General features: G+C 42.3%; 1 protein-coding gene across 1 annotated transcript in view; it reads right to left on the bottom strand.

The window, feature by feature from the left end:
* The window catches only part of COL22A1 (collagen type XXII alpha 1 chain), a 214,455-nt gene that overhangs the window by 129,473 nt on the left and 62,185 nt on the right, over positions 1–22,797 (bottom strand). The window contains exons 4-11 of the mRNA XM_009285084.1: positions 21,904–22,015; positions 13,291–13,414; positions 10,539–10,814; positions 9,408–9,488; positions 8,686–8,799; positions 8,049–8,093; positions 3,231–3,284; positions 2,198–2,233 (exon numbers count right to left, since the gene is read on the bottom strand). Of these exons, the coding sequence (XP_009283359.1) occupies positions 2,198–2,233; positions 3,231–3,284; positions 8,049–8,093; positions 8,686–8,799; positions 9,408–9,488; positions 10,539–10,814; positions 13,291–13,414; positions 21,904–22,015 (842 nt within the window). The remainder of the gene's footprint in view (positions 1–2,197; positions 2,234–3,230; positions 3,285–8,048; positions 8,094–8,685; positions 8,800–9,407; positions 9,489–10,538; positions 10,815–13,290; positions 13,415–21,903; positions 22,016–22,797) is intronic.

The following is a 22,797-nucleotide window of genomic DNA, read 5'->3' as shown; positions in this document are numbered from 1 at the left end:
TGCAGAGGAGGGCGACCAGGATGGTGAAAGGCCTCAAGGGCAAGACTTTACAAGGAGCGGCTGAGGTCACTTGGTTAGTTCAGCTTGGAGAAGAGAAGGCTGAGGGGTGACCTCATCACAGTCTACAGCTTCCTCAAGGGGGGCAGCGGAGGGGGAGGTGCTGATCTCCTCTCTCTGGTGACCAGCGATAGGACACGAGGAAATAGAACGAAGCTGCATCAGAGCAAGTTCAGGCTGGACGTTAAGAAAAGGTTGTTCATGGAGAGAGGGTGATCGGTCACTGGAACGGGCTCCCTAGGGAAGTGGTCATGGCACGAAGCCTGTCAGAGTTCCGAGAACATCTGGATGACGCCCTTAGTCATATGGTTTAGTTTTAGGTAGTCCTGCGAGGAGCAGGGAGTTGGACTCTGTGATCCTTATGGGTCCCTTCCAACTTGAGATGTTCTATGATTCTGTATCCCCAGGCTCCCTTTTTAATCAAGCCAGAAATGTACAGCTGATATATCTTTGCTCTCCATCGGCAACAGCACTGACACCCAGCCATCGGGCAGACATGGGGCACAAACACACCGGGTACCAAATACACTTCCTCCACAGATGAGGACAAGCTGCCTCAGCTGGCATAAGTACCAAATAAACAAAACAAGTTGGCCATAAACTCAGGGATCTCTCTGCCTACACATTAATTTGGGCCAATTAGTGTTGTTTGGCTATCCCAGTCAAAGAAGTTCTGCACATACTGTGGGGTCTTTTTGTTTTTTCCCCTCCAATCCAGACTTGCAGACCTATTGTTCTAGGCTTGACAATAATACAGATGGAGTGATGTTTTCTGACACTTTTCTGCAGAGATCAAAACATAAGAAAACAAGAACTTGCTTCAACTGCAGCACAACTCATATTGTAAACATCGTGTTTGCCATCAGACTGCTGACTCTCACCACCTGCAAATCAGAAGCTGGTTTCCAAAGGCTGGATCCTGAGTCTCAAAGGCTAAATAGTGTCTGTCAGTGGGAGGACTGCAGGAAGATGGATGCAGAAATGTGTGCTTTATAGCCCCCATGTCTCTAGCCTGGCTCGATAATATTTCCTGCCATGAGCAACCCTCATTTAGGTTGTAATTTCATATGATGCATTACCACTATATACAATCAATATATCATAATCACAGAAAGAACAAATGAGAAGATGCAATGGCCATAAATGCCATGTTCTCGCTAGTGCAGCATTCTTCCTTTCAGACCACAATCCAATATTATTTTAAATTCCCTGAGCAATCAAGTAGCCACAGACCCCCTGGAAAACAGCTCCACAAATTCTTAATCCCATTTTCAGTATGGACCATAACTTCTTCCTTAATACATCCATCTATCTCCTAGACCCTCCTGTTAATCTTTTTCCATTGTTCCCCATAACTTGAAATTTCATTTTGGTGGTAAGGAAAACACCCACAACCAGGTGTGATATGGAGCTACAGAGAGAAAGAGCTACTTCTCTGCAGTCTAGGTCTGCAGCCTCATTTTGTTGTGGGGAATGGGAAGTTTGCAGCCAGAATTGCCTGGAAACCAACATCTTTTTTCATGCAAATTAGTCCAGTCATGCTACTTGTTTCCCATTGTTGATCGCCATTGAACGCATTTTCCAAGATAGATAACCTAGCAATTTCCAGTGGTTATTCTGTATCCTCAATTTTAACCTCCACGTCTTAATACTCTGTCCTGCCTAATATTTGCAGTAAGAAAATACTCCAGCTTTTGTCCTTCAGGTTATTAATGAAAACATACAATGAAAAGAAACAGTGTGGCAGTCTCCTCATGATGCAAATTTAATCTTGTTGAAAATTCAATAAACACAAAATTATACTTTCCCTTTGTTTTTCATCCTTCCAGCCAGTTGCTTTACTGCATTATCCTCCACGAACTCACTGCTGCTTACACAAAGCAAAGATTATGATTTAAATTTGATGGCATTTTACATGGCCAATGCACAAAGGAAACTCAAGGAACATGAAAAGGAAAAGCAATGAACACTCAAAAGCTTTTCTGCAGAAGGAGGCATAACACAATATAAAAGTTCCCCACGAAGATCCAACTGTATCACATCTCTTGCATCCTGTGCACTCCAAAAGCAACCTCTGAGCTACGGAAGGCAACAGCAAGTGACTCTCATTTAATTAGTCCAATGAAGGATTAGATCTTACCTTTTCTCCTTTTTCTCCTCTGCCGTAGGCTCTGCCCTAGAAATGAAAGAAGAGGGGAAAAGGTACAACTGATAGCAAGGATGTCAAATGACACTATAAATATATATTTCATATTTTCCTTGTTATATATCCGAGATATATCTATCTATCCACATATATCACATCTATACATATATAGACACGCAAGTCACAGGACAGCTACTATAGGGAAAGTAATTTTCTTTCAGCATAATTCCTTGATAAAAATTCAGTGACAGATTAAAATAGAAAACCTATCCCAAGTTCTCCTACTGCAGCCAGGAAAACATCTTATTTTCTATTCAGGGCAGAGTCTGGTATTATATTTCCAAAATCAAAGATGCCAACAACCCTTATTAGAATGAATAGTCACAGGACAGCTACTATAGGGAAAGTAATTTTCTTTCAGCATAATTCCTTGATAAAAATTCAGTGACAGATTAAAATAGAAAACCTATCCCAAGTTCTCCTACTGCAGCCAGGAAAACATCTTATTTTCTATTCAGGGCAGAGTCTGGTATTATATTTCCAAAATCAAAGATGCCAACAACCCTTATTAGAATGAATTTTACATAGGGTTAATGATTTTCTCGCCTAAAAACTCAGTCTGGCATTTGCATTAATTGCAGCTGGGGAAAGTTGTATCTTGGTCATCTGAATATAAAGGAGTTGAGAGAGATTTTCATCTTCCTCGTGTAGAGTTGCCTCATACTGTCCCCGTCGGATGTGCAGCTGTGCTATAATCAAGTACACCCAAGTTACATATTTTAATTAGAAGGCCAATACTAAGTCAGTTATCAGCTGTATTCAGGGATGAAGCCACCCATTTCTCCCCCTCCAAGAAATGCCATTGAGTGCCAGAAAGATCAGCTTTCTCCTGGGATAAAGGTCCAGCAGAGGGAACATATTCAACAGGGCACATTGACATTGAGAGCAAATTCTCACCATAAAGGAGAAAACAACTACTTGTATTTCCATCTCCTTACATAAGATCATTCTGTTATTTCTTACTTACTGACTCTCCTTTTTCTCCTCTGAGCCCAGGAAGCCCTTGGCTGCCACTTTCTCCCTTGAAAAAGAAAGGGTGTTAATACCACAGAGTTAATTAATTCCTTTCTTGACAGGCATAGAAATAACAGATGAGATTTCCCCTTACACCTCCATGTTGGACCCATTCGTGAAGTGTACCACATCAGTGGTTGTATTTTGTGGTCAGCTTTCCGTTGCTTTGATTTTTTGGGAAGCAGTGCAACAAGGGTTTGACTGAGATTGTGGACACTTCTGGTCCCACCAGTCTCTACTGCCAAGATTTTAGCTCCTGCCATAAGGACTGGGTGTACCTCACTGACTTGAATGTCCAAGTTCTCAGATTGATTTTATTCTATTTTTCATACGAAAATACTGCTAGAAGCCTTCAGGGTGCACTGGCAAGGCAGAGAGCTTTCTCTTGTGACATACTTCAGAAGTCCTTATTTTCTATTAAGCCAGGAAGGACTTGGAAGGGTGGCTTGCATAAGACCTAGAGGGTGTATACCTAAAACATGGAAAAAATAAACCTGTAAACATTGTCAAGATTTCAGAGCTGTTTTTTAAAAAATTCAAACCCCCTTGTTTTCATTCACACTAAATTTTCATGATCAGCTAACTCCTCCCTTCCCTCACAGAAGTGTGCAACACACACACAGTCACTTTCCTTGCTTGCTCCAGTGGAAGAGAGGGAAGGAAACACAGAAAAAAGACAGTTGAAAACATACAAATTATGGGTAGAGGAATGAAACTGGAGAAGCAAATACATAGGGAGGAAAAGAGAAAAATGGTCAATCAAAAACCAAACAAAACTTTTTCTTCACTTGTCTCCTAAAAAGGACATGGGTGAAAGGGATAAAGAATCAAAGAAGATGCATCATTTCATAAATATTCATCAGATACGGAACTAAAAGTGGTGCCAAAAACAGCAAGTGCGGAAAAAAATACCTGCAAATCATTTTCACATACTGCTCCGCAGCCACAAAACTGGAAGAAGGACCAGCTGAGGATATACCCATTATTAAGACTAGTTTAAAGCTATGTGCAGAGCTGCCAGCAGTTCCTTCAATTCCTCTAGCACCGGAGCTGCTGGAGAGCAGAGGGCTCTGCCCACACACCTCTACCTAGCTCCTGCCTGATCCTCACCCAAAAGGTATATACTGGAAATACGCTGTGCTGAGCTCCCCATCCATCACTAACAAATACCATGTTCTCACCTATTCGTACCTCCCACCGTCTTTTGCTTGTAGGGAGTTTAGGCACTTTGAACTTCAGTGTAGACTTGGCATCAAGTGGAAAAAGTCTCAGACCCGGAGCAGGGCCCTCCAGTACCACGGCAGCAATAAGTCCAATGACCCCTGTACTCCCCAAATCTCCCCACATGGACCACAGTAGGATTTAATTTTGTGGCTTTATTCAATTTGTCCTGATCTATGCCCCCAAAAACGTGCTTAGCTGCACCAGACACTGAAACATTTGTCTGGATCATGCTTTCTTGTCCTCAGATGAAGACAGGCTTTTGAAAGCACAGGAAATATTAAAGTTTCTTTCTTTAACCTTTATCATTTTTTGCCAAAAGAAAGAAACCTCACAGAGCAAGTACCTTATATGCAAAAACAGTGTCACAGACAATTCAAGTAGGCTGTGGCAAAATTCATAGAAGTTTTTATGCAACCATCTCTTTTAAATCACTTAAAGTACACCAAAACTCCTTTTTAATTTGGAGGAAAAAATACATCCTGCCAGAGCATGCCTAATACACTGGACTTCACAAACTTCCCAAAGACAGGTAAGTAATGCCATTTCTATGACGTGGACAAAAACAGATCTCGCAGAGAAGTGATTTTCTCTATACTCGGATCAATAGAAGTGCGGGAAGAGAGCAGAAGCCTGTTGACCATCAGCCCAGTGCCCCAACCAGCCAAGCTGGCTGCCTGCAAATAACACAGCATGCAGGGCGAGTACGGAAGAAAAATAAAGTAGACTGGGCTATCGTTAGCATCTAAAATTTATCAATAGGACCCAGCTTCAGGCATGTTAGCCAATTCTTCCAAAGCTATTTCCTGCCTCACTCTTCCCCAATACCATCCTTTACTGTATCTCCTTCCAAAACATGTACTCTGTGTCTCCAGGCATTACCTTCAGTTTGGCACCATGGATGACTGAGGCAGAAGTGTTCATCTCCTGTTTTGCCCTGCCTTTGGAGACTTAAATTAGAGAGGAACAGAAACTCATTATCTTCCTGCACTGCTTATACACTTCATGTATTTCCACTGGTCAGAGGGTACCATAAGAACAGCCTGTCCAAACCTCCTCCCCTAAAAGAAGGAATACGCTATGGGAGCTCAGGATAACAGAGCCTGAACACCAGTCTCTCCATCTTCAACTCAGATGGATGACAGACACATTCACTTTACCTAACACACGCTCAGACTGACCTTCTTTTTAAAAAGAAAACAGAAAGAACCACGTAGCTATTATTCCTTCTTTAGATAAAGAGTGAAAAAGCCACCAACTACTACTGGTCTAGGGAAAACAAAACAAAACCAAACCCCAAGCTGTACTTGCTTGTTAGCCTGTTCTAATCAAACCTAAGAGTATAGTAGAGATCTTATGGTTTGGCTTTTTTTTAGTGTTTCTTGAAGCCCCAGCTTTTGGATTCAAGTGAAAAATGGAAATTTTTGATATTTGTTACCTTAAAAAAGCTTTACAGCCCTCCTCATTACACAGCAACAAAGCTTTAAAACACCACCCTTGCACCTCAGAAATGAGGACCCAAGTTGAATGATCCTAAAACATATTATTGTCACTTATGACCACATAATGCAGAAGCCACGCATATTTTTGTGGGGCCTTAATAAAGTACCAGGTGGTAATATTGGGGAGTTGCAAATAGCATTCACTTTCTTACTCATAGCCAGCATTTTAGCCTGGGTAGCTTGATAATGTTGCAGAGAGAGAGAGGAGGAGATATTGGTTCCTGCACACAGAGCAGGGACTGTGACAAGCTGGTCCTTGGCAATAGCAATGCAAGAACTGCTGTCAAGGCTGGTATACGTTATTTAATCACAACATCTTTGCAAGTCAGGAGCAAAATCTATTACTTGCCTTATTTAGCAAGATAGAGAAACTAAGTAATTTGTCTCAAATCGTCACATTTGTACCAAATTGTTGTCAGAGCCTGGATTTAAATGGCATCATCGCCAGCTCCCTGAGACTGTGACACAGTCCTGCCTCAGCTGTACACAAGTCTCAGACCAATACAGCCAGGGAAAAGTCACACACATCTGCAGTGCTCTTCAGCAACCTACCTGCAGGAGTGGGACAGCCATTTTGGGATCTATTACAGAAAACCTGCTGATGCTGTGCTTGGATATACACTATTTTGTATTCGACTAGTATCTCCTGCAGCCCAGCAGCGTGCCACGTTACGTAGTACAGACATCCTCACCAGCACATAGACCTTGTCAAAGCGGTGAAAGACAACGGGATGTGGCTGCAGGGTGCTTTTACTATTATCATCATCGTCCTTCTGCAACCTCCTCACAACAGTCATGGCTCTGCCATTCTTCAAAATAGCCCATCATTATTTAAGCTGTCACAGATTAAAATAGAAAGTTGCTATTTATATACGCGTGGAAGCATAAGGAAACATTTTCTGCAGTTTCAGTCAGGCACATCTGAGCATTAATGTGCCCGTGTTCTTTCATGCCAGCATAAAACATACTCCAAAACACATCTCCTCATCACCCAAAACTTCTCCCTGCAGACAGAGGACCAAGCCTTGCCAAAAAAACCCACAACACATTGCTGAGGATGTCTGACCTTCCAAGACCCAGAGATTTCTCCTTTCTCCTCCCACAGTGTTTCATAATAACTGAGTAACTTTTGGTGGGATGCAATTAGTTTATTCACTAAACAGGTATAAATTCAGTGACTGATTTGCAGAAGTGATTCAGATGGAAATAGTTTTGAATACAAATTGTTCCCAAACACCTTTCTAATCACACAGATGGTGAAACTGGGAACGACCAATACCACCAACTTTCATCGCTTCAGCAATGTCATGAATCTTTGTTTTCTTCCAATACAAGTGCTCCCTTTAAGTCAATTGTCTCACAGCTCTATTTGTAACCAAGCACAGAAGGAAAATGTGTGTATGCTGAATGTACACATGTGCATATCAAAGAAGCTTGCAGAATATGCAGGACAATATAGAGATTGCACTGTGAAACTTGAAGCAGAGACCACAACCACTCTCCTACTGTTATCTAGGAAGAAGAGTCCTGAGGAAAGTGGCCTATATTTAACATCAGCTCATGACTCAGACAATCTTGCTAAGGATAACAGATTGTGGCTAATCCTTTACCCTAGTCTCAGGAAGTTTTGCAGAGTGTGACTGGGAGGCTGCTACCTAACCGATGGGTATCTATTACTGCTGAGCAAGGCACAGCACAGAAGCAGCGCATGGTTTTCCAGGTGACTTATGAAAGCTGTGCATGACCTAGTGAATAACACTAACTTGCAAAAATGACAGTTTAGAAGCTACAGGAAAAGATTTTGGAACACACTTACTCTAAGAATGACATAAAGCAGCAACAGAGAAGCTCAAATGCAAGCCTGGAGCAAAGATACAAGATGGCCAGAGTCTCCTGCACTCCCAGGCTCATCCAAAACCATCTGAACTCAGTCATATGCCAAATTGACTCTTATTTCTCAAAATCAACTCCTCAACTTACACTGAAACTGTTTTCTTTGTTGTTGTTGTTGTTTTTATTGAACAAATGAACTAGCACATATTACTGACCTTTTGACCTTTAGGACCTTCAGGACCAATTGGACCTCTCTCCCCCTAAGACAAAAAAACCATGATTAGTCAGACAGATCTTCTCATTATATAACAGTGCAAGGGGCCCAATCCCACAGCAACTGAGGACAACAAAAATGTTTTCAGGTTTTAGTGGAGAACAGACTAAAAATTACATGCCCTCAAGAGCAATGACAGTGAAGCTGGCTTCTCGGAGGTCCCAGTCACAGCCAATATATGCAAGCACACTGCTTTTAAAAGCTATGAGATTTTTTCAGTGTGCCTATATTTACCTCCAGAATCTCTTCCTTTTATTTGAAGAAGGATGCACATAACCAGGCTGGATAGGAACAACCACTTTGTTTTCAAGGTTGTTACCAGGACTACCAGCATGATCAAAATCACTGAATTAGGTAAAGAAAAAGCACCTGGAAAGACTGCCATTACCTCTACAGACATCCCACCTGTGAACAACACATGCCTGGCGCTCTCTATGAAGTGCTTTCCACCACTAGGTCTTAAAAGTGCTTCATGAACAAATATAGCCCTTCTTATAACTCACTTGCACAGTGTCATACCCCTATTTCCAAACCCATCCAGCATGTCTCAGATGAAACTCACTCATCTCAAAACTAACCTTTTGTCCAGCAGGACAGGAGCAGTTGACAGTCTTGAGGTGGCCCACTTGCTCGTTGCCAACAGTGGGCCTCACTTCCAGGGGAGGTGCTTCCGTCAGGACCGTGACCTGGCACTACACCCAAACACTCAAGGTCATGACAAAGCCTTCGATGCTAGAAAGCTTCTTCTTCCACCCGCTTTAGAGAAACCGCATAGGCATTACTGGAGAACGCACAGCTAAATGAGTTGTAGTGAGGAATGAAATCCCACAAAAGCCATTCATTCAAGCAATAGGGAAAAATGTGGCAAAATGAACAATGAATCTCTTTAACAAGGATCGAGGGGAGGAGTGTGAAAGGAGGGTGGAAGTTTCTAATGAGAGCTGGGCACAGGAAACTAAGCAGCAACTGGCACCATTTTAGCTCCTTCCAAATAAAACCAGTGGGAAACATGTTGAATATTTCATGCTGAATTCCTGTTGTTCCATCATCACTTCAGGGTTTTGTTTCCCCTGACAGTTTGACAAGGAAAGAGCAACTTGGAAACTTCAAATTCCTCATACTCATCCCTCTGCAGTGATCCTCTTCTGGCGCTGCTACATTACCAATTATATAGTTAGCTTTCATTCATCATCATTAAAAAAATGATAATCCCACACTGTCATATATTCCCTGATTTATGTAATAGATTTCAATGAAGAGTGTTCATGTGAAAATGAATAAATGACAAAAAGAAGCTTACTGGTCCAGAGGGAATGTCACAGCAGGTCTCCAAGTCAGCATGCCGAGAATCACAGTAAATAACCATCCGCTGAAGATCAAACTAGAAGACAAAGTGAGGCAATAGTCTCAGAGACAGCAAATTATTAAAGACTGCGTGTCCTTTTGCTTGGATACAAACAGTGCAGATGAATACAAACAAAAGCCAGATGGGGCTAAATTCATAGTGATTCTATGGATCCTGTAGTCAATATCTATCTCCCTCTGTATCAATAATGGACCAATATCTCGGCATGCTTCAAGAGTGCTGAGTTAATAAGACCCAGAATATGCCTATTAAATTTCTGGTCCAGGTTTTCATACAAATAAGGAGGCATGCAATCCCCACGTCCTGGACAAATTTCTGTCTGACAAGACATATTCTGACCGCCTCCATCCTTCCTAGAATTTCGTCTAGACATAAAGTTTGTTTTTCTCCTGTTGTGCCTTGCATCTTCTGACCATTTACCCCTGCGTGAGAAATGCTATTAGCACATTTAATATGCACATTCCATCCATTTTGCACAGCTAAGAAAGATTACACGTCTCAAAACACCAAACAATCATGCATAAATTATACTGGGTTAACACTGCTACTGGACAATCAGGTCCAACCTGCAGGTCTCAACTTTGGTTCAACTGGAGCAAGAGTGATTTAATATCAGGTATCTTTTCTAAGGAACTAAGAATATATCATGACTCTCCTGAGTTAAGAAGCTTTCTTTTTTTACCCCATCTCTTCCTATCACCGGTGGAAACATTCATAATGCCAAGATCAGACAGCAAAAGACCTTTACATGTGTAGTTCAGTACCCAGTCTGACGGTATTTGTGGATGATTTTGTCTCTGATTTTAACGATAGAACATTCTGGGACTAGACAGAAAGATGAAATTAATTTCTCATTTTTAATCCCTATTACGGAGATACTGACAGTATCACATAGAAAGACAGCAAGTCTTGTACATGATGAGATGCCAATCTGTCTGGTAATGGTTCAGTGATGCTGCTTCAGGAAAAGGGTCAATTACAACATAACCCCCAAAACGCCATTCACATGCTGCAAAGCCAATGCTGAACATTACCCCAGCTCTAATCGGCACATGCAGTACTTACATCAATGGGGACGCTATCATACAAGCGTTTGCCAATCACAGTCTTTCCTTGAATGTCAATATTTTCCCTGTCTTCAATAGGCAGCATCTGCACCAGTCCGCAGTCTATGTAAAGTGAGACAGCCTTTGACTGAATGCTGAGGGCAATTTTGTGCCAGCTGCGGTCAAAAAGATCACTGACTCGTGCATTTCGGAAGACCACTCTCACGGCGTCCTTGGTGAGCCCAATGGCATTGTACTCCACAGCTTTGTTCTCTCCATCCAGTCGGATCGAGACCTACGGTCAGACAGAAATGATTTTGCTAGTGAAGTACAAAGTCTCCTTCTTCCTCCTGCCTGCCTTCCATTGCGACTGACACCCCAAAGTCAGGGATGGTACAGCGTGTGGTGAGAAGCCCAAGCAAAGAGCAGAGAACAGAGTTTTGTGTGAGATATGAAGTTGAACAGGGAGCCTACACTTGTTCTAGTAAATAAGACGGGGCAGGGCACAGGCTTGGGTGCAGACCCATGACCATCTAAAGACTTCTGAGTACAATCCTTGGCATGGTTTCAGCAGATGCCACCTTGACGCCTCCCAGGCAATGCTTGGGCAAGGTTGGTAGCACATATCAGAGGCATCTACCCAAAGGCAGAGAGACAAAGCTGAGACTGTTCTGGATCCCTCTATCCTCTGCGCTCCTCCACAACTTCCCAGCAGCCTCTGTGCTCTTAAGAACCCATCACATGTCCTCAACCGTCCCATGGGACATGGACAAATCTCTCATTGCCTGATATGAAAACAGTCTGCTGAGCTGCAGTACTGCCCACACTTTATTTCAGACGCTTTGAACAGAAAACTGAAACACACAATTATTATGCCTTAGGCTCAGAGGAGACCTAGGACCATGTATTACACAGTGTGGATGCAACCAGGCCATGCCATTTAAAGTCAGTGCTGAAGACTGGTTCCTGGCCTAATCCAGTTAATTAGAAATAGAAGAGACGATGCCTAGGGATACGGGAAAGTTAGAAGGGTTTAAGGACAGATGGCTTCAAACGTGTTCCTTTCTGACTAAAATTATCGAGTGTAACACACAAGAAATGAGGTCCTAAGTGACTATTCTTAAGCAAAGCATTTTCAAGTGAGAGTGGAAAAAAAGTCCATTTTAATTCTGTATTCAATCATGTCACTCCACTTGATCACTGCAGAATCAAAATCCCACCACTGCCTCCCTCCATCTTTCTCCCTCTACCTATCTCTGCTTTTCTCCCCCCACAAGCCATTCCTAACAGCACCTTGCTACACCCCCCCCACCGTGTTGCAAGCTATGGAGCAGGCAAAAATAGGCCTTTGAAGACATTACACTTTTAGTTCATTTACAAATTGATTTCTTCTTTTACCAAAGTCAGGCAGTTAACCAGCAAGCAGCAGGGAATGGAGCAAAGCACAGAGCCAGGGGAACAAACAGTCCTTCCGCAAGCTGCAGAGCTGGAAGGAGTTTGGCCACATCGGCACCGAGCTGTGTCTGATGTAAGCAGCCCAGAGTAGGCTGACTCCAGATCTGACCCAACAACTCCGTGCTGGCTGGAAATGCCAGCTCAGATCAGCGTTAGCTCAGAAGTGTCTGCAGTCTGTAAGCTATGCAGGTCTGCAATGTAGTGGCCAAACCAGTACTGACTTTACATGAAACAAGGCTCATGAGGCTCTAAGGCACTTCTGGCACCATAGTTTAAGGCACTTTTGAAAATATTACTGAGAATCTTGAGTGCTTTTTTCTCTCCACACCTAAGCAGTTCAAGTTTTCAGCTGTCTCCAAGAAATACTGAGTGATATACACATTCTCAGTCTGCAGGAATTAGGAATGCATGTAGCACAGTAAATCATGTTTCATCTAACAAAGTGCAGCTGATAATAATTTTCATATTAACCTTTTACCATTGTCTGAAACTCAGGTAGCTAAGTCCTCAAACTACACCTATCCTTCACTGCGAGTTCCCAAAATCTTTTTGAATACCAGTCCCAAAGCAGCAGTACTGCGTTACATAGCTACTTGAGCCATGCCGACAGCCCAGTTTAGAGTCATGGGTAGTGCCATCACCACCATGTTTGTACTGAGCAGAAAAACATACAGCCCATCCAAACCACTCCCTCCCCAAGCACACTCGAACCCCGAAACTATAGCATGCTGCTAAGAACATGCTATATAGGAACAGACAGCACTTTATTACACTCTTATGGCATTTTTCTTCTGAGAACCTGAGAGTACTTGACAAAAATTATTAGATCAAATTCTGCAGCAGCCAGGACTCAGGGTTGTGGAGCAGTAATAGGTGTTACATCCACATCCTAAGTAGGGAACCCATAATGCCTTTGCATGATATCTAGAAGTCTGTGCAAAAACTTGACATAGCTCACTGCTCTGTGGTACATCTGTGTGGCTATCTTTTTCCAAACAGGCAAAATATTTTCCCTAAACAGAACTACCTGAACGAAACAACCCAAAAGTGGTTTCAAGAGCAAGGATAGTATATTTTTCTCCCCCTTTCCAACTAATACATCTATCTGCATGCTAACAACAATCAAGGTCTATGCAAACCTTCCTCCAGGGTTTGAATTAAAGGTAAAGGATTTTCAGCAAAATGAACTGAAAGGCAGGCAAAGGGATTTTTACTAGTCCACAAGGAAAAAGGAGTGGGAGGTTAAGGCAAGAAAGTTGGTTCATGCAACAAAAGAGAAACAAGGCTGCTCTTGCTGGCTGCAAAGGGCCTCGTACCTGTGGTATGCCATACTTGTCAATAATCTGCCAAATATACCAGTCTTCTTTCCTGGAAGCCTTCCGGAATTTGAAGGTAGTTACAAAGGCATATTCATCAGGCAGACCTTGTGGAAATACATCCCTGGCATGGGGAGGGAAAAAGAGACCAATGTATCAGGCTTAGCAGTGAAGAGGAGAACGTCTAAAACTCTGCATGTCCCAGCAACGCTTCCCAAAAGTATCACATTGTTCCTACAAAATCTGCTGTATTTGGCAGCCTGCAGAGAGACGAACATGAGCTTGTGCCCTCCAGGTGGTTCTGTCCTTGAGGAACAATGAAGGTTCTGTTCCTTTTTGGAACAATGATGAAGCTCTCAAATTAAATAAGAAACAGTGAAAATCTGCAGTCTAGTATCCATCACGTCAAAGCAGTTGTTTTTCACCTGGTGCTTCAGTTCATGCAATCTGTAACAACATTCTGTTGTTCTCTAGATGCACTGGAGACCTGTAACATCTGACAATGGGCAGGCACACCTGAAACTCTCTATAAATGTACAGTTATAGCAGAAAATATTGTAATATTTGCCCCAAAACAGGCACTACACCTCATGCCTGCCCAAGAAGATGTTCCTTGGCTGATGGCCTGGGAGAACAGAAGAACCTTCTCAAATTAAACATTACAAACACATTAGGCAGAAATTTACTCAGTATGACACCATAATTCATGCATAAGTCTGAGGTAACCAAAACCAGAACTGTTTGACTCAGCCCCAAAATAAGAACATAGCATAACATGAGCATGCAGGGCTGGACAGAAGGGATAACCCACCCAGTATTATTATTTTTTTGTCACTAGTCATTACTGGATGCCAAAGAATGAACAGAACAAGCATATCCCCCCACCTCCAACTCTTTGGGATCCAGGGGTCAAATTCAGAGACAACTACAATTTCTGCATTAATAACTTTTTATGGATTTATCTTGTATGGACTTCTCCAGTCTCCCCTTGAACTCAGGTAAACTTATTACATCCACAACATCCTTTGGCAAGGAATCACACAGCTCTGCTACCCACTGTATAATGAGCCTCCTCTTGTTTGTTTAGGACCTAGCTCAGTTCTTATAAGGGACAACACAATGAACTATTTTTTATGCCATTCATGATTTTGCAAACTTTGCTTGCAATGCCTCTAAGCCATCTCTTTTTTCCAGCTGAAGAGTCCCAGTTAACTTCAGTTTTCCTCATGCCCAAGCCAGCCTGCTCCTCTGATCGTTCCTAAATAGGCCTTTCCTTAATATCATGTCTTTGCTTCTGGACATCTGAGCAGTCAGGCATAAGCACCCATTAGAAAACAAAACACAACGGCAGCAATTAACAAAGAGCAAAGCAATGAAGACAGATTCTCTTAAGGAATATTTGACACAGTCCATCACTATGCAGAAACTGGCACAGTCGAAGACACACAAAACTAGAGGCTCTTAATAGCGTTTAAAGCAAAAAACCTCAAAATTTCCAAAATACTTTGTTTTGCAGTTACAGAAAAGGTTGAAAGCCAGTCTTTCCTAATGCCAAAATATTCAGTCATCTTTTAATCTGTGCTTTGAATTTCCTATCTTTTTAGCCAAGTTAAAAATTCAGAACGCTGTGGTTTCATCCACTACTGTGGCTTTTGCTATATACAATGCCCATGCAAGCTATGCACCATTATAAGCTGGTCTTCCTGCTGGGGACACAGGCACTCTCTGAAGTCTTCCAACACAAGAGAAAACTGAACCAGGCTTCCACTAGCTCCTTTACAAAATCATTCCTTTAGAAGAGCAGACAAGGCTGTCTCACTTCTTGGTACAGCTATTCACAAACTAGCCCTCCCTGGTCACAGATCCACCTCACCCCAGCACCCATCTCTCCCATGGCACATAAAATAGCCAGACACTCCCTCCCTTCATGAGAAAATAAGAAGCGTGTCGGTTGTCACTCTTGTGGCAGAGTTGCCATGGAGAATACAACTGGCATGACTGGGGCACTGAAAGCCACCAAGAGAGTCTAGGGGATGTTTGGCGAGAGAAGAGAGTCAGGTCAGTCACATCAGCCCTCCCAACAGGGCACCCTGCCAGGTCTCCTTCACCGTTGACATGCCTTAGTGCAAATTCCCTGTCAAATAGCTTTGTACACTCATTGTGTCCAAGTTTGTCAGAGAAGAAAATGCATGTTTCAGCTTTTAACATCCACCCCTTCAAGAAACTTCAGCAAGGTGGCAATGTTGATAGTTGAAAAGGTGTTGCTTATCGCTCCATCCTCTTGAACAAAAACCATGGATGTTTCTACATGAGAGTGCTGCCAGTGGGGGCATTTCCCTGTGGCTCAGCTCCTCAGTCTCTGTCATTTCAGCATACATGCCTAGTGCATTTACCTTCACTCACTCCTCACCACCTATCTTCACCATCACAACTGGGTTTAATGAGCTCCCTCTCTGTCCTGCTGTTTAGGATTCTGACTCGCATTTTGAGCACACACAGTGCCCAATACAGAGTATTGAACTACTCTCGTAGCTACAGCCCACCACCAACTCCAGCCTCTTACTGAATGAAAAGCAAGCAGAGAAATGGTTCCTCAGTGGTAGCACAAGGTAGCAGAGTTAAAGCTCTGGGGGTGCTTTGCTCTCCTCCTGATCCATAGCACGTTTGCTATCATCACATCAACAGCAGCAGTACACACGTTTTCGATGCTGCCTTTCCCTTATGGTTTTTCAACTCTGCATATGTAGGTGTGCTTCATTCCAAGTACGAATTAAAGGCAGTGGCTGTGGCATCACTGCTTTGCTGAGCAGGGAGGTATAGGAGCATGTGGTTGAAATTAATCCCCCGAGATATCACATTGATCCTTGGGCCTGACAACCTACAATCAAATCTGGAAGAGCCAACTGCTGGCCTCTGTGCTGAGATAGTCTTTCTGGATACCTCTGAGCTGGGTACAGGAATATCACCATGCGAGCTTAAATTCAAAAAGGGGTTTCAGATGCTTAAAGCCCACAGAAATAACTGGGAGTTAGGTACCTAAATATCCTTGTGAGTCTGGCCACACCTCATCACACAGAGGCTGACAAATGGCCCATCAGGTAGATTTAAACTGATAGAAAGCTATAATGACCAATTACCTGTCACCCTCAACTGATTTTTAAAGGTGTCGAAGAACTGGCTGCAAGTTCCCGACAGAGAGAGGCTTCATGCTAAAAGCAAATCTAAAGACACTCTCATTGCTCTGAAGATATGATAAAAGCTGTTTCTGAAGTCCTTGGTCCCTGCATCTTTTACAGAGATGCATTACTGCATAAATAACAAAAACTCTGTTTACTCTTTTTCATTTATTTCCTCACTAAAAAGTGATCTCCATCTAGAAGCTCAGCTTTACTTAGGAATCCAAGGGCAGGAATTGCTGTCCCCAGAAATGTTTTATTTCCTTCTTTCACCCAAGGCTGAATTGAACTGCTGATCCATATTATGGAGCTTTGCTGGATGCCTGGTACCTACAGGGAGCACTCTGCCAGCTCCTTGGTCTATAATTCTGACAACAGGATTGATTGCAGAAGAGGCCATTATAAAACTCCAAGACAAGAGAATCCCCCAGCGCTGCAGGTTAGTCTAAGAATTAATTAAACCAACTCCAAGGTCAGGTGAATCACAACTTCTACAAAGGAAAAATTATAATAACCAGGCAGGAGATTCTCTTAGCCATTGCCCATTTTCACGATATAGCCTCCTTCTTACATGCTTTTGTTTGGCATAAGAACCAACATCTGTGACAATCTGCATGAGATCCAACATCTATAATAATAACATAATGGAGAAAAATAACAGTATCAGTTCTCATTTCAGACACTGAATGTAACAACAATTAATAGGGTGCCTGCATTTGGTGAGGAAGGGCATAATTAATGTATTTGGGAAGTTTGACCACTTCTGCAAGAGCTAAAAACCGCTAATACTCAATGTAACTCATTGACTATTAGTGGTTTTCATGTCTGAATCAAGGCTGGAGAAAGCCAGTTCATGTCCATATGCATCACATCACCAGAGGCTCTTAGAATGACAGGGAAAAAAAAAGAAAAAAAAAGGAAAAAGGAAAAGAAAGGGCTGTAGAAGGATTGTCACAACACAGAATCAACCCCACCCATACGTCCTTGGCAGACATTTCTTTGGCCTCTACTTCAGAAACCTCAGTGATGGAATAGATACAACCTCCCTAGGTAATTTCTTCCTGTGTTTCACCACCCTACATGCTACAAAAAAAGTTTATCCTAAATCTCACTTGCTGCAGTTTAATCTTCCTGAAATAACTTTTTTCCACAAGGAACCACACGAACAAGTTGTTCTCCCCTCTTGGCTGCAGCCTTTTGTATATTTATCAGCTCTCCCCTCAGTCTTTTATTCTCTAAAAGACCAAAAAAGCCTTCACTCATTCCACCTCAGCCATGTTTCATCTCCTTTACCTTGTTAGAAGTAGGAGACTATCCACGCTAGTAAATAATGGTCAGGGTCCATTTACTAGCCATGAGTGAAGTTCAACCAAATGCTTCTTTCCCAAAGGGAGTGATCGTATCCAAACTGCCTTTGGGAGCAGTCTCTGGCATGCTCCATCCTCCACAGCAGGCCCAGGCATTGTCTGGGATAACACTGCTTGACATCAGCCAAAACTAACTTGACATTAGCACACGAACAGGTGAAGAGCACAAATGATATGAGCCTAGCGCTGGGGCCCATGAATTCACCCTGTTTCTTTGGTTAGTAAAGAAGAAGCCTACAAGGAATTCCTCAGGTGTGCTCCTAATAGACATCTCCTAACTTCACAGCAGATTTGGACAGACACGTTTCTTCTAGATGACAAGCACTTGTCTGGCAATAGAGGTCATGAGATCAGATAGGGGCCACAGCAAGATCCTTCAGCTGGGAAGGCTGCTCTCACCACTTCCTTAGAGCAAGGAGCCGTGTCTCTCATCCCTGACTTCAGGACAGTGTCTTGTCCTTTTTCCAACTCCAGCACCACGAAAGATTTTGGGACAGGTCACAGACCAGACCTAACAGCTGTCTCTGGTATGGGGGAAGAGTGGGGGAAAGGGAAAGACAGGGCTGGCAGAGAGTGGGAGAGGGTACAGCATTGAATCACAAATCCCAGAATTGTTGAGGGTGGAAGGGACCTCTTGAGATCATCTAGTGTCTAAAGAAGGTTTTTCTTGTGTTCAGATTGAATTTCATGTTTTCCCTTTGTTCCTCTTGCTTCTTGTCCTGTCACTGGATACCACTGAGAAGAGTCTGGCTCCATCTTCTTTCCTTTCTCCCCATCACGTATTTATACACATGGATAAGATCCCCCCCTTGAGCCTTCTCTTCTCCAAGCTGAAGAATCTTAGTTGTCTCTGCCTTTCCTCATATGAAATATATGTTTGAGAAGAAGTAAGGAACAAGGAAGCATTCAACAGGTTTCATATTTAGCGTAGAAGGTCTTGGTAGCTTTGGGTAGAATTTTCTTCTCTGTGGAGCAGAACAGATGATGAGACCAGGGCAAGAGTTCACAGAGAAACCCAAGGCAGGTAACTGAAGTCAAAGTTGATGTCAGGAGCCAAAGTCTCCAGACAAACACATGAAGGTATACATGCCCAAAAAACCCCAAAACTCCAAAACTGGGGGAGACAACACTGTACCAATATAAAGAGCAAACAGATCATGACTCAAAGCTAGGCCAAGCATCAGGAAGTTCTGAGGTGGCAGCTGATATGAGGACAAAGCAAGTCTGGAACCAGATCTGGAACCAGCAAGAGAAAATTGAGGGATGGACATGGCAAGAGGAAGGCTCTGGAGTCAGGACTAGGAGAAATAGATGGAGAACAGAACAGGATAGTGAGCCAAAAGCTTGGCATTAGCCAAGACAAAAGTAATGAGAAACAAGCCTGAGTTCCGAAAACCAGAAATCTGGGGCACAGCTTTGGCCACAAGACCAACTGAGGAGCCATAAGCAAACAGCAAGACAGCCCCAGTTACCTGAGGAGTGGGGAGAAGCACCAGCCAGATTTAGAGACTAGCCCTCAGCCAGCTAGAGGGACCTGCAAGTCCCTCAGTGACCAGTACATTGATTGCAGCCACTTTCCTGGCTGTTGTGCTTGCTTGTTCACAGAACCATCACAGGATGCCTCATCACAAATGGGAAGAAAGTTCATAGTTGTAGGCTCCAGATCAGAAGATGAATAGGCACATTTCCCAGGCAGCTAAGCTGGCACTCTGTAAAAGTAATAGTGCTTATATAAAAGGATACAAATCCTTTAAGCAGATAATAAAGTGAATTACATATATTACTCAGTTAATGATTTTGTATCTAATTATGAGAAGTTGCTATCAGTTGCTAAATGTTGCTTGAGGTTATCTGCAAGACAGGACAGATGTTTTTGTTTTGTTTATTATTGCAGTTATCAGTTTTGTGCAGCTTTACAAGATTGCATTTTCTGTGAGCAATGACCCTATATGCACCATCTCAGAATCCTGACATCCAAAGGCTAAAATGAACCAAATATGCAGACACCTTCTATGGGGATATATCCATTTGGGTTCATTCCCAAACCACATGAGTATGGAAGTTAAAATACAAAAGGCTGGAAATATAAAAGTTCTTCTTTAATTCCATGTTTCTGTTAATCATTCAGAAGGAAGCTTAGTCATTTCAAGCTACTAATTAAGGATGTTTTACTTCTAATTGTCCCGGGCAATAAAATATTCTACTTATTTTAAAAACAACAACAAGAAATAAATGGGTGCAATCTAAGCAGAAGAAAAGTCATCACAGCTGGTTGGTCTGGCTTCGCTCCCCCAGTCTTTCTGGAAAAACAACAACAGAAACAACAACAACAACAAAGTACTTCAACCCTTAATTTAAAAAAGAAATGCAAATGGAGAACTCTCTGTAATCTCTGCTAACTTGTTCCAGTGGTTAATTACATTCATTGTTAAAAGTGTGCCTTTCTTCCATGTTGTTTTTTGATGTCATTAACAGGTAGCTATTGACTTTCAGTCTACCGCTATCCTTAGCACCAAAGACCCTTTACTAAACTTTGATTCCCCAGAGGTTCTTACAGAGAGGGATCGCCTCAGTTGCTAACCACTTCTTAATTTTACCTGACTACACTGCACTTCTTTAATTTCTCACTGTTAGACTTGTTTCCCAGTTATTTAAACTTTTCATTCACTCCATTCCTATCTACTGAATTATGGAAACAAAGACTGGACATAGCATCCCAGCAGTGGTGATTGAGTTGCCTGATATGGAGATAGCTCACACTTGACAGTTCCTGCTTATACACCCAAGGACTGCACTAGTGCTATTTGTCATAGTATCACCCAGAGCTCAGATTCAGTAGATCGTAATCCCCAGAATTTCTTAAGTGCAAACTGGATTTCTTCACTTCAAGGGCTTCTTCCTACGTAGTCTTGGTGGTAATGCTTTACAGTGATAAAGCACACTACCACTAACTGTTACAAGCTGCAGCAAGCAGAGATTCTACCCAGAGACTGCTGTGAGCCAAACAAAATAGGTTTATTTCCCTCCCCCCACACACCAGTTATGTATATACTACTTATCAAGACCAAGGTATCTTTAGTTGGCTGGCCTTCTCCCAGATCATGAATTTACTTACCCTGAGACTTGCCATCATTATGGACTTTAGAGCAAACAGTTTTCCTTTCAGTGTATCATATTTGTACTTTCTGTTTTTTTTAAAGACTATGTGTTTATATGGAGAAAGAGGGGGAGGGGAGAAGGGCAAATCAATTCAGTTGGCTCCAGAATGAAAAAAATATTGTGAAATCAAGCAAATGTAAGTCACAGGACAATCTCAAAGATGCAGTGAGCTGAGTAGAAGAGCTAAAACAGAATAAAAAATAACAGCCCTCATCCATAAGAAGCAAAAGAATTACTATTGATTTTTTAAGCTGAAGTTCAAACCAGCACAGAGAAATTTACTGCAAAAATGTTAATGATGACAATTCAATCTATGGTTCACGGTTACTCAGTGAAATTATGCACTCATTCTTTTCAAGGCTAATGCTAGCAGGACTCAAATGACAACCCGAAGAGAAACCGTTCCGATAGACTACGACACAACTGGCAGCCTCAGGTCATTAAAAGGCTCCAAGGACTGAATCCATGTTGACACAGGATTAAAAATTGCTCATTCTTTTAGGAGGCCAAAACTCATATTAGCTAACTGATAACAACATCTACTAGGAACTGGTCTCTTGTGATTAGCAAATATATATCTCAATGGGAGTGCTACCAAATATTCCTTTTAGAAGTTATTTACTAAGCCTTAAGTTCTTTTGTGAATTTCTTGATACTTTTCTTGATACTGCTCCTCACGACCATTGAGATACACTGAAACCACCTCATACACTGCCAGGATGGAACCTGTAGTTGGTGTGGAGGGTCCCGACCATGTTGTATATATTCTGCGCCAGCAGAACTGAAAGAGCTGATTAAAGCAGCAATATATGTGTAGGTACTAGATAACTGCTACAAGGTTAACCTAGAGGAACCAATTAATGTAAAGCAGAGGCTCAGACAAAAATAAAGCGAAAAAACAGGGTACTCACTCAGTTTTCTGAACAACAGGGAAGCTTCCAAGTCGTACATAAGCGCTCTGAATTCCATTTTCTTTCATTCCAAAAATCTGTTTCACACTGAACAAATCCATCAGGTCAAATCCTGTCCATAACGGAAGTGTAAATACAAGACATTGATCAGGCAGTGGGACATATCTTCAACTGTACTTAGGTAGTTATCTTAGCCCACAAACACAGCACTTCAGAGATTAACCTTGTTCTTGTTGGGAAAAGCCAGAACAAAATTCTGACATGGTCTAATCTGCTTAGTCCAAAAACTCAAAAACAAGCATCAATTCAAACTGTAACAAGTCCTGGGGAGATTAGAACAAAGTTCTCCAGAAATCAATAGTTATTGTTTGCATCACCACAACACCCTGAAAATGCTGTATAATTCATTAATCCCTATGTAGAAAAATGCACAGGTGCAGACTGAAACACTTATTCATAGAATCATAGAACCATAGAATCATAGAATGGTTTGGGTTGGCAGGGATCCTCAAAGATCATCTAGTCCAAACCCCCTGCCATGGGCAGGGACATCTTTCACTAGATCAGGTTGCTCAAAGCCCCGTCCAACATGACCTTCAACACTTCCAGTGATGGGGCATCCACAGCTTCTCTGGGCAACCTGTTCCAGTGCCTCACCACCCTGATCGTAAAAAATTTGTTTCCTTATCTCCAGTCTAAATCTGCTCTCTTTCAGTTTAAAACTGTTGTCCCTTGTCCTGTCACTACAGGCCTTGGCAAAAAGTTTCTCTCTGTCTTTCTTATAAGCCTCTTTTATATATTGAAAGGCCACAATAAGGTCTCCCTGGAGCCTTCTCTCCTCCAGGCTGAACAACCTCAACTCTCTCAGCCTTTCTTCATAGGAGAGGTGTTCCA

Source organism: Aptenodytes forsteri, unplaced genomic scaffold (genome assembly GCF_000699145.1).
Source record: "Aptenodytes forsteri isolate BGI_AS27 unplaced genomic scaffold, ASM69914v1 Scaffold182, whole genome shotgun sequence".
Classification (NCBI taxonomy): domain Eukaryota; kingdom Metazoa; phylum Chordata; class Aves; order Sphenisciformes; family Spheniscidae; genus Aptenodytes; species Aptenodytes forsteri.
This window is presented reverse-complemented; position numbering and strand designations above follow the sequence as displayed.